Consider the following 11,456-nt stretch of genomic DNA (forward strand, 5'->3'; position numbering starts at 1 on the left):
TCTTACGAATGTTAGACAAAAATTGAACATCACGTTCAGAGAAGGGTGGAACAAGTCTAATCTGTTTGGAAAGATCAAACGATCTATAACCTGTTGAGATACTGACAGAGAAATCATCCTGTGACTCATTTTGTTTCAGCTTAGTTTTTTAACAGATTCAATTCTTCCTTTTCTTTTTCAGCTTCAAATATATTTTGTCTTTCGCTATCTCAGCTTCCTCGTCTAATATGTCCTTTTTCAGTATTCCTATTTCATTTTTTCTTTTTCAGTTTCCAATTCTAACATAGCCAATTTCACTTTCCACTTCAAATTTCTTTAAAACCAATACATCAGTAAATTCTTCAATAAAAGTCAAAGCACCATCAGATTTCACTTCTTCCTCAACCACGTGAGCTACACAAAATTCTTTACATTGGCCTAAAGCACACCTGATTCGATATCATGTTTCTGATATTTGGCCAATTTGATTTTTTAGCATAGAGAATTGTTCCGAAAAATGTTGACTAACACACTTATCTACTTTAAACACCATAGCGATTTCAGTTTTTGAAGATAGATAAGCAACTGTATCTACGGAACAACTTTTAGTAACACATGTCCCATGGATGAAGTTGTTTCGTCTGTGAAAGTGGTGTTTAAAAATAAAATGGTATCACAGGATTGAACTAATTAATCTGATCTTATGATTCTGATCTTATGATCCCCACCGCGGTATGCTTACGAATACTGCTATTTTGTCTTTGCGTTGGAATCTGTTTCGGAATATTGATATTACTATGACAAATATTCTTTGTCTGTTTTCTTACAGATACCGTACACACTAATGACAAATAAACACAAACATGTTGTGAGTGTAAAAAGGTTTATTGACGAAACAATACCTCTACACTCTTTTGCATTCTATTACGTTTGGATAACGTGGCTCACGATGTCAGCTCATCCTGAAATTGAAAGACGAATCCATATTAGCAAATGAAGTACTTGATTCTCCCGAAAATACATATTCAAAAGGTCACAGGCACTCATCATTGCGAAGAAGAATCTCTGTTACGACAATTTCTTAAAATTTAAATATTTTCACATCTTAAGTAATGACAATGTTGTATTTTCTTTTCGCGAACATCTGATATACTACTGTTACTCATTAACACATGTTTACGATATAGTAGGAATCCTACAAAGGAATTCTGCGTTTAGCAAATATGTCATATGCTTGAGTTACACAAAATGGAAAACAATTTCTTCGCTCAGAGGTTGCTACTAAAATAAACAAAAAAATAATATACCGTCATCGAACTCCGCTCATGCACAGCTGTAAACATGAAAATAAACATCAGAAATACAATTTAAGGTTGAACGAATTGTATATATACAAGCAGTAAACATGGTAAACATATCAGATACATCTAATTATATAATCTGAATTACTGTTCTGTTTTGTTTTTGATATTTTGGAAGATAATGACATTGAACGATTAACAATCACAACCACAGTTCAAAAAGACCATTGCGAATCATTAAGATGTTTTAAAGTGCAATTAACATAAGAAGAAAAAATGTTACTGATCAATTTTAACAATTCCTACCAGAATGTTGGATCGCATGCAATAGACGGGCATGACGATGGAGTCGACGAGGTGTATGTTAGAGATCCAACGTATTTAAATATTGTAGTATCGTAGATCTCAATATCCCTGAAAGAAGAAAGTCTTCATTTAGTCACCTTAATTGATTGGATTGTATCAAATATATATAACACGTCACAGAAACTGATGCAAGCAGGGAAAAATCTCTGTTCAATCAGATGGTCTCTGAAAATTTAAACAGCATTTTGAGTGACATATTACATTTTCCCAAAGATCCGATGCCGCACCTCTCCCGTCCATTGAGACCATCAAATGGTGGGGCCAGTACCAAGCTTGACCCAGACCCAGGCTCTTCGTCCCAGTTACTCCCCTTACCCCTAATCTGATATCTGGTACGTTCTGAGGCAGCCCCACTGATAGGGTGAAACACTTTCTGCGACTATCTCTAGAAGGTACGATATGAAAGAGGTTGTTCCCAAATGAATCAAAGAACCAAAATACTGTTTAATATAAATAAAATAAATGGCCTCACGACACAATACAATTACAGTCAATAGTGAAGAAAAGTTTTGAAGTAAGAATGTTCATTGTATCGAACTGTAACATATCGTATCTATTCATATCGTATGAAACATTTTACTCACGCATCGTCTTTGTAGACGACGTAGATTAGGGAATCACATGGGCTGACTTTAATTGAACCACAGCAATTCCCAACTCTTGGACGTCTCAGCTGTCTATATGTGTCCTCTGCAGGGTCATAGATGTACAGGGCCCCGGCTCTATCACAATACACTATTCTACCTGTTTTAGAGAAATGTAAATTGAATGTATGAACCGTTAGGCAATGATAAAGAGAGAGCAAATGGACCGCGTACCCTCCACTAAGGCGCAGCTATGAAACTAGTTACGTCAGTGATTGTGTGGTTTGCTGTTTTTTATGTCAACCATTGAATTATAGTAGTAAGTCCATATCAATCAAAGTACGTTATTTCTATCATAGTTTTAATTGTTAATATGTGTTCTTTTATATTTCGGCTAAATTTCACCAATCGGCGCCAACACCTGAAGGGATGGTGTTAATCCTGCTTGGGTCCATGCAAGTATCAAAGGTGCTGCAAGTCCCCATGGTCCCTGGCGATCCCGTGTTTATATTGTATTGTTACCTATAGTGTTATCTTTTAATGCTTGTATGCTAGTTTTAAATATTACTGTAATATTCTAGTTATTTTACTGTCCATCGATGACAGGTTTTTATTTAGTATATGTATTCTTAATGTTTAACCTCTCGTCACGATATGGCTTACATGTTGACAAACTCAAGGATCTTTTCCACCTATAAAATGCTGGTCGTACCCCGTTCCTTAGTATTCGGTTTTCAAAATCTCTAACCACAAAAGAATACAGAAAAGAGCCCGTCGTTACTCACGATATAACAATGGCCTCATACATGGGCTGATTGAGAACTACACCATTTATTAAAGAGGAAAATGCCCACAGAAAATGTTCTCGGTGTGGACAAAATGTTTCCTTCCTAATTAGTTTTAAATGTTCATGTTTTAGCTGATAATAAAGAACGTCCGTGTTTGACATGGCTGGAGTATGGTTACCAGACAGATAGTGAGTGAGTGTGAGTGAGTTGGGTTTAACGCCGCTTTTAACATTATTCCAGTTATATCACGGCGTGTCAGCTTGATGTGGGAGGAAAGCCCGAAGTGATGCAGGTCTCAGACGTTTACCACTTTGGTGAAACCCACGAGCACGGGTATGGTGCTGACAAACCTAGAAACATAATTGGGGTGAACCGGGATTCGAACCCACAATCATAGGTTCCTGGCGTGTCCAGGGGACGCAACTCAGCACAGCGAATCGCGGCGCCTTAGACGACTGGGCCACCCATGCCCCCCACCAGACAGATAGAGCAACTAGACATTACAAAGGAAAATGAGGCAAATAGTAACGCGGAAACACATTATGATTAATTACATGATACCTACCATCATCGAGAACTACGAAGGACAGAGGCGGCAATGAAAATGTTAGTACTGTTGCCCAGTCTCCAACGACGAGGTGTCGTTTCATGATACTTAGACCATCATTCATGTACAGGTACCTGCAGCAAACAACACTGTGTTACACATTGTTTAAAGATTTATGAATGTAACCCCTTTCCTGGCGTTCAGAATACTTAAAGCTGTTAACAATTAAGGCTTCAGACAGTGTTGTAAGAAGGTCCGGGGTTACACGGAAGAAGTAGTGTTGTAAGAAGGTCCGGGGTTACACGGAAGAGGTAGTGTTGTAAGAAGGTCCGGGGTTACACAGAAGGAGTAGTGTTGTAAGAAGGGGCGGGGTTACACGGAAGAGGTAGTGTTGTAAGAAGGGGCGGGGTTACACGGAAGAGGTAGTGTTGTAAGAAGGGGCGGGGTTACACGGAAGAGGTAGTGTTGTAAGAAGGGGCGGGGTTACACAGAATGAGTAGTGTTGTAAGAAGGTCCGGGGTTACAAAGAAGGGGTAGTGTTGTAAGAAGGTCCGGGGTTACACGGAAGAGGTAGTGTTGTAAGAAGGTCCGGGGTTACACGGAAGAGGTAGTGTTGTAAGAAGGGGCGGGGTTACACGGAAGAGGTAGTGTTGTAAGAAGGTCCGGGGTTACACGGAAGAGGTAGTGTTGTAAGAAGGGGCGGGGTTACACAGAAGGAGTAGTGTTGTAAGAAGGGCCGGGGTTACACGGAAGAGGTAGTGTTGTAAGAAGGGGCGGGGTTACACAGAAGGAGTAGTGTTGTAAGAAGGGGCGGGGTTACACGGAAGGGGTAGTGTTGTAAGAAGGTCCGGGGTTACACAGAAGGAGTAGTGTTGTAAGAAGGGGCGGGGTTACACGGAAGAGGTAGTGTTGTAAGAAGGGGCGGGGTTACACAGAATGAGTAGTGTTGTAAGAAGGTCCGGGGTTACAAAGAAGGGGTAGTGTTGTAAGAAGGGGCGGGGTTACACGGAAGAGGTTGTGTTGTAAGAAGGGGCGGGGTTACACGGAAGAGGTAGTGTTGTAAGAAGGTCCGGGGTTACACGGAAGAGGTAGTGTTGTAAGAAGGGGCGGGGTTACACGGAAGAGGTAGTGTTGTAAGAAGGGGCGGGGTTACACAGAAGGAGTAGTGTTGTAAGAAGGGGCGGGGTTACACGGAAGAGGTAGTGTTGTAAGAAGGGGCGGGGTTACACAGAAGGAGTAGTGTTGTAAGAAGGGGCGGGGTTACACGGAAGAGGTAGTGTTGTAAGAAGGGGCGGGGTTACACAGAAGGAGTAGTGTTGTAAGAAGGGGCGGGGTAGTGAGTAAGTGAGTGGAAATGGTGTTAGCCATTTTTAGCAATATTCCAGCAATATCAAGGCGAGGGACACCACCCCTCGTGTTTGAAGAAGAGACGGGATTACACGGAAGAGGTAGTGTTAAAGGAAGAAAGGAGTATCGCTGGAGAACTGTTGGGGTTATAGGGATTGTGTAGTGTTGTAAGAAGAGGTGGGGTTATAGGGATTGTGTAGTGTTGTAAGAAGAGGTGGGGTTGTAGGGATTGTGTAGTGTTGTAAGAAGAGGTGGGGTTATAGGGGTTGTGTAGTGTTGTAAGAAGAGGTGGGGTTATAGGGGTTGTGTAGTGTTGTAAGAAGAGGTGGGGTTATAGGGAAGGGGTATTAATCGGAAACTAACTGGAGTTACATTGAATTTTGGCATTTTGTGTCATTATCAAGGCCTGCTACGCCGTTTACAATAGTATGTATGTGTCTAACTGTCTGTCTGCACTGACAATTTCTAGAAACATGTCATCACTGGATCTTTCAGTTCACGCCCCTTGTAGTATTACACATTACCACCGAATGAGAAAATAATACTGCACTTAGAGAAAGCATTTACATTTGAAATGGATAAACGTTGTCTTGTTCTAACTTATATGTACCAGATTGTTTGAAAAAAATGTTTAAGATAAGTCTATTGAATAAAAAATATAAAAATATGTCTGGCAAATGCAAAATATCTGGGTTGAACATTATATAAACCATACCTGACAATGGTTATTATCGGTCACAGACATTACGCAATCTCTCCCGATGACGTATTCTATGTATGTGATTAACACCTTGGCATAGCTGTATATAGTAAATACATCCCGGGATATCCGTCATAACTGCGTGCATTTAAAAACAATATGGACGTTTACGACCTTGTGTTGGAGTGCACATACCCGTTAACGAACTGAATCTGTCCGGTCGGGGCATATGAGAAAAGCGGGTTGATATCTGGAGGGTTCATCCTACTGAAGGAAAAGATGCCAGACAGATTCGGATCGTTCAACGTAATGGCAACATAGTCTTCGTCTGTGTCAGGATTGTACGCAATCCCAGTACCAACTGCATCAGCTGTTAGTGGAGCATCTAGTAACAAATAAATGACAAACTGTAACTGGGAAATAGTTGTGGCATTCACAAGTTCCCTAGTGTCAAAGCGATCTTCCCACCCCAACATGATAAATGGTCGTTCCCTGACAGTATACTGCTATGTTGAACACAGCCAACCCCAACATGATAAATGGTCGTTCCCTGACAGTATACTGCTATGTCGAACACAGCCAACCCCAACAAGATAAATGGTCTTTCCCTGACAGTATACTGCTATGTTGAACACAGCCAATCCCAACATGATAAATGGTCTTTCCCTGACAGTATACTGCTATGTTGAACACAGCCAACCCCAACATGATAAATGGTCTTTCCCTGACAGTATACTGCTATGTTGAACACAGCCAACCCCAACATGATAAATGGTCGTTCCCTGACAGTTGATTTTTAACATTAGTATACAATGCATGACTGAACAGGACATTTTTACAACACACACTTGGACATGAGAGGTCAAAACGTGGGAACGAGGTTGTCATACACATACCAGTAGTATCGCCTAATATGATTTCCGATCCATTTGGTGTGGCGCGACATCGAACTTCAAACGGGTTGTTTATAATGTAGTCAAGCCCATAAGTATCACCGTTGGGGAAAACAGACCATCTAGTTACACTCTCGTCTAATGTGAAGTCGTTTTGGATGACACCATTGGGGTCTACCACAGCAACACTTCCGGTTCCATTGCACGAAGCCACGAACACCGCACCGGTACCTTCAAGTATATAGCAGCCATATAGTTTTAGTGTATATTTTGCAGTTACATATCATTCTGAAATTCAGATAACGATTGCAAGAAGTTACCTTAGTTAACAAATGAGAAACTATCTCGTGAGTCGGCTATTTCATCAGATCTTGGTACTTATTGGTCTCATACCATCAATGTATAGAAAGGAAAGGTTGAATAAGCCACACAATAACTATAACAAAGTTCTTGTACGTTCTAAAACTTTGAGTTTTTTTATGTTAATGAACTGGACATGAAAGTAACTTTAAAACTACAATATGATTGTTTCAGGTAATGCGGGATTGTTCAGAATAATATTGAATTTGTTTGTTTGTTTTTTTAAACTAATAGTTGTAATCCAAGTAACACATAGTTCGTACGTGACAAACACACATTTTGAGGTGTAAATTAGAAATGTTAGGCTCAATACTCGTCTAAATTGCAGGTAAGAACGTTTACATGAATTACTAATGTCCCGCACGTAGAGAATAGTTGATATACATCACTATATACAGTTAATATACATTTAAAATTATAGTTGATAGATATATAATTAGTTGTCTGACATATCTTATCAATTCGTTCTGTTTGTGAACAGGGAATCCAAACACCACTAGATCTGCTATCATTTACTGGGACAGCGTGTGTCTCAAGGCAGCCTGGGTACTAGTGGGAATCAGTGCCAGGTTAATATAGATTTAGTTGAAGTGAATAAGCAAGCGCCCGCCTGGCTTAAGTTGTCTTCATCAAGATAAATAATAACTGTTTCGTTAAGGGATGCAGAATCTGAATCAATAGATGCCAATCTAGGCTCCGTAAATAGGTGTTCGTCAAATCAACAATAATATGAAGGTCAAGAGAACAAACTCGATTTTTGCCGAAACAGATTTCATTGGGCGTAAAAGGAAAACAAGTTGTGGTAAATACTATATGAGTCAGTGATTTATCATTCCAAAATACTTGTAGCTTAAAGACCTACGCTCAGGGCAGTCTACTGGGGCGACGGCTGTGACATTGGCGACATCCCCAATCAGGTTTCCTAAAGCAGTTTGGAAGTCTGTGACACGTGTCTCGAAACACTCGGGGGAGTCGTCTGCAACACCATTGATAATGTTATAATACAATACATCCAAACATCCAATATATATAATTATGACAATGGACAATGATAGCTTGTGTCCCTAAACTACTGTTTTCATCTTTAAAACAGTAACACTCTAAAAATATGGAGACTGTACGGACTCCTAGACGGCACACGATCGCGTAGTCGCTCAAGTTATAAATGACAAAATTAACCAAAGCACGACAAGGAGATAACACGAGATTTTGAACATTTGTCGAATTCAGGCGTTGTCTCATTGTGGAGCCACGCGGGTTTGGAGAGGACAAAGTGACCAACTGCCCATCCAGCATGTACACATGGGCGCCACGTGGGTTTGGAGAGGACAAAGTGACCAACTGGCCCGCCAAGCATGTACACATGGGCGCCACGTGGGTTTGGAGAGGACAAAGTGACCAACTGGCCCACCCAGCATGTACACATGGGCGCCTCGCGGGTTTGGAGAGGACAAAGTGACCAACTGCCCCTCTGGCATGTACACATGGGCGCCACGTGGGTTTGGAGAGGACAAAGTGACCAACTGCCCCTCTGGCATGTACACATGGGCTCCACGTGGGTTTGGAGAAGACAAAGTGACCAACTGCCCCGCTAGCATGTACACATGGGCCCCACGTGGGTTTGGAGAAGACAAAGTGACCAACTCCCCGAATAGCATGCACACATGGGCCCACGTGGGTTTGGAGGGGACAAAATGACCAACTGCCCCGCTAGCATGTAACATGTACGCCACACACAGAAGTTAGAAGTTAACGGATGACAAAGTAGAGACAATTTATGAGACTGCTTTGAGGTTGATGGAGAGGATTTGGACGTTTTCCCAGTTAATGTCGTGATTGGGGCAGTTGCTGATATTTTCCGAGTAGCTGATTTACTGTCTGATTTGATGGTTGAAGTTTTGTGTTCTTTGATTCTGGTGTTGATGGGGCGGGATGTTTCACCTACGTAGTCCATAGTCAATTTTATAAACTATTCCTGTAGGCTCTTCTTCCCAGAATCAAAGAACTCAACATTTCAACCTCCACGACTCTCCTAAAATGTAGTCTTGCTTGACATCGGTATAAGGATCTATAGCGAAACGTCGCCTTAACAGTAAATAGAGAAGTTGTTATCCATAAATTGTCTCTGCTTTGTAGCGACTGGCGCCTGCAATGTGCGGAGAATCTACAGGCTATTGACATGCAACAGACAGGCAGAAATCAGAATGCAGTGGCCAATACGTTCAATGTTCCACAGTCTGTGGGATTAGTAGACAATGGAACAGGTAGCAACAAAAACAAAATGTTGACGATCGCCCCTGTTTAGGGCGTCTCAGATCGACGACAAGAATATAGGATCGATTGATCCGAAACCATGCTCTGCAAATTCGAGCTCAGACGGCGAATCAAATAGCTGCAAACTTTCGTCTGGATAGTTGAGTACGAGTTACGGGTCAGACGATTAGAAATCGTCTCCGTGCAGCTCGACGGCCACGTGTTGTCGCCCCTTACAAACCATCATATTGCAAACAACAGTTCGATTGAGCTGAGGTTAACTTGTGATATGGCACGTGACTTCAAATGACTCGGAAAAAGCGTGCTGCTTTTTACTTTGAAGCAGGGTATAAGGGATTTATTCTGCCTCTCCGAAACGCACGTGCGGCTTATATTGCTCGTGGCGGGGTATAAGAGATTTGTTACCCCGATGATAAATTCATTACCCTCCAAGGCGGGTTACACAGTATTTTATCAAGATCACGTGGCCCAATCAGATCTCATCATTCTGACATGGAGGTATGATAATATATATTTTCACTTACCTGGGCATGGACACTGCTCGTCGATGATGGTCAAGACGCAATCAAGCCCGGTGTTAATGTCACCGAGTGCCGTACTGAGGATCTTGAGTTTCTTGTTAAGAAGACCCGCTGGTGGACACCCTGAAGATGGATTAAATTGTGCTGATGCTGTTGCGAGAACGAACAGGAGGAGGCACGCAAAGCAGTTGGAGGAGAACATCATCTTGATTCTTCAAACAGCTACTGCCAAGGATCAACCAGGGGCCTTATTTCTACTGTTTGTAACTGATCACGTGGATCGCTGTAACTGCGTCAGAGGTAGACGTGGTTGAATACCAAATTGAGGCCGTGTCAGGTTAAGAGCTAATTATCAATCGCCCGCTGGGTGAATAAATCAATATAATGAATTTGGTATTTTATTTAAACCGAGAAATTAAAAAAAACCCGACTTTCCTACATTGTTATACGTTCCCTTGCTCGGTCGGTGCTGACGTCACAAAAGGGCACCAACATACGGTGTCCTTTGTCAGTCGGTGCTGACGTCACAAAAGGGAACCAACCTATGGTGTCCTTGCTCGGTCGGTGCTGACGTCACAAAAGAGCACCAACATACGGTGTCCTTGCTCGGTCGGTGCTGACGTCACAAAAGAGCACCAACATACGGTGTCCTTGCTCGGTCGGTGCTGACGTCACAAAAGAGCACTAACATACGGTGTCCTTGCTCGGTCGGTGCTGACGTCACAAAAGGGCACCAACATACGGTGTCCTTGCTCGGTCGGTGCTGACGTCACAAAAGAGCACTAACATACGGTGTCCTTGCTCGGTCGGTGCTGACGTCACAAAAGGGCACCAACATACGGTGTCCTTGCTCGGTCGGTGCTGACGTCACAAAAGGGCACCAACATACGGTGTCCTTGCTCGGTCAGTGCTGACGTCACAAAAGGGCACCAACATACGGTGTCCTTGCTCGGCCGGTGCTGACGTCATAAAAGAGCACCAACATACGGTGTCCTTGCTCGGTCGGTGCATTTGTGCATAGTATATTTGGGTCCTTGGTTCTAGTAATAGGGTAATTCACAGTGACGATGTTTCAAAACCACTCCACGTATGCGTTTCTATTTTTGGAGAGTATATCTACAAAATCTCCCTTCAGTCGTGTATTTTACAAACGAGAACTATGGGCTTCAAAGTAAAACGTGTGGGCGAATCAGGCAGCTGGAGGTATTGGGACGGCATGTCTACTTCTGTCCACCATCTGGTAGCGCATGGTGACTGTCAATACGCAGGCAGTTAAATTCATTTAGGATTACAGTTATGCTCAAATATATACAGAATATTTATTAAACATTTCGCCTATAACAGTTGGTTCAGTTGTTTGCCACGCTTATACATCAATATTGGGGTTTTAAACGGTGAGTGAGTGAGTGAGTGAGTGGGTGAGTATGGTTTTACGACGCTTTTAGCAAAATCACGACGGGAGACACCAGAAAATGGGCTTCACACATGTACCCATGTCGGGAATCGAACCCGGTTCTTCGTCGTGACGAGCTGACGCTTTAACCAACAGGCTACCTGACCGCCCCTTATATGCAAGGAACGCTATGTGCCAGGGGGCACGGGTGGCCCAGTCGTCGAAGGCGCCGCGATTCGCTGTGCAGAGTTGCGTCCCCTGGACACGCCAGAAATCTATGATTGTGGTTTCACCCGGTTCACCCCGATTATGTTTCTAGGTTTGTCAGCACCATACCCGTGCTCGTGGGTTTCACCAAAGTGGTAAACGTCTGAGACCTGCATCACTTCGGGCTTTCCTCCCA

General features: G+C 42.6%; 1 protein-coding gene across 1 annotated transcript; it reads right to left on the minus strand.

The window, feature by feature from the left end:
- Window positions 1-848: 848 nt before the first annotated feature.
- LOC124151354 lies at window positions 849-9,893 on the minus strand. The gene is made up of 9 exons (XM_046523763.2): window positions 9,664-9,893; window positions 7,728-7,841; window positions 6,509-6,736; window positions 5,808-5,997; window positions 3,584-3,699; window positions 2,231-2,390; window positions 1,587-1,694; window positions 1,287-1,312; window positions 849-941 (listed from the first exon to the last, which is right to left on the minus strand). The coding sequence occupies exons 1-8, from the start codon at window positions 9,863-9,865 to the stop codon at window positions 1,303-1,305; spliced, it is 1,128 nt and encodes a 375-aa protein (XP_046379719.2). The 5' UTR covers window positions 9,866-9,893; the 3' UTR covers window positions 849-941; window positions 1,287-1,302.
- Between the last annotated feature and the right edge of the window lie 1,563 nt (window positions 9,894-11,456).

Source organism: Haliotis rufescens, unplaced genomic scaffold (assembly GCF_023055435.1).
Source record: "Haliotis rufescens isolate VD_foot unplaced genomic scaffold, xgHalRufe1.0.p SCAF_50, whole genome shotgun sequence".
NCBI lineage: Eukaryota > Metazoa > Mollusca > Gastropoda > Lepetellida > Haliotidae > Haliotis > Haliotis rufescens.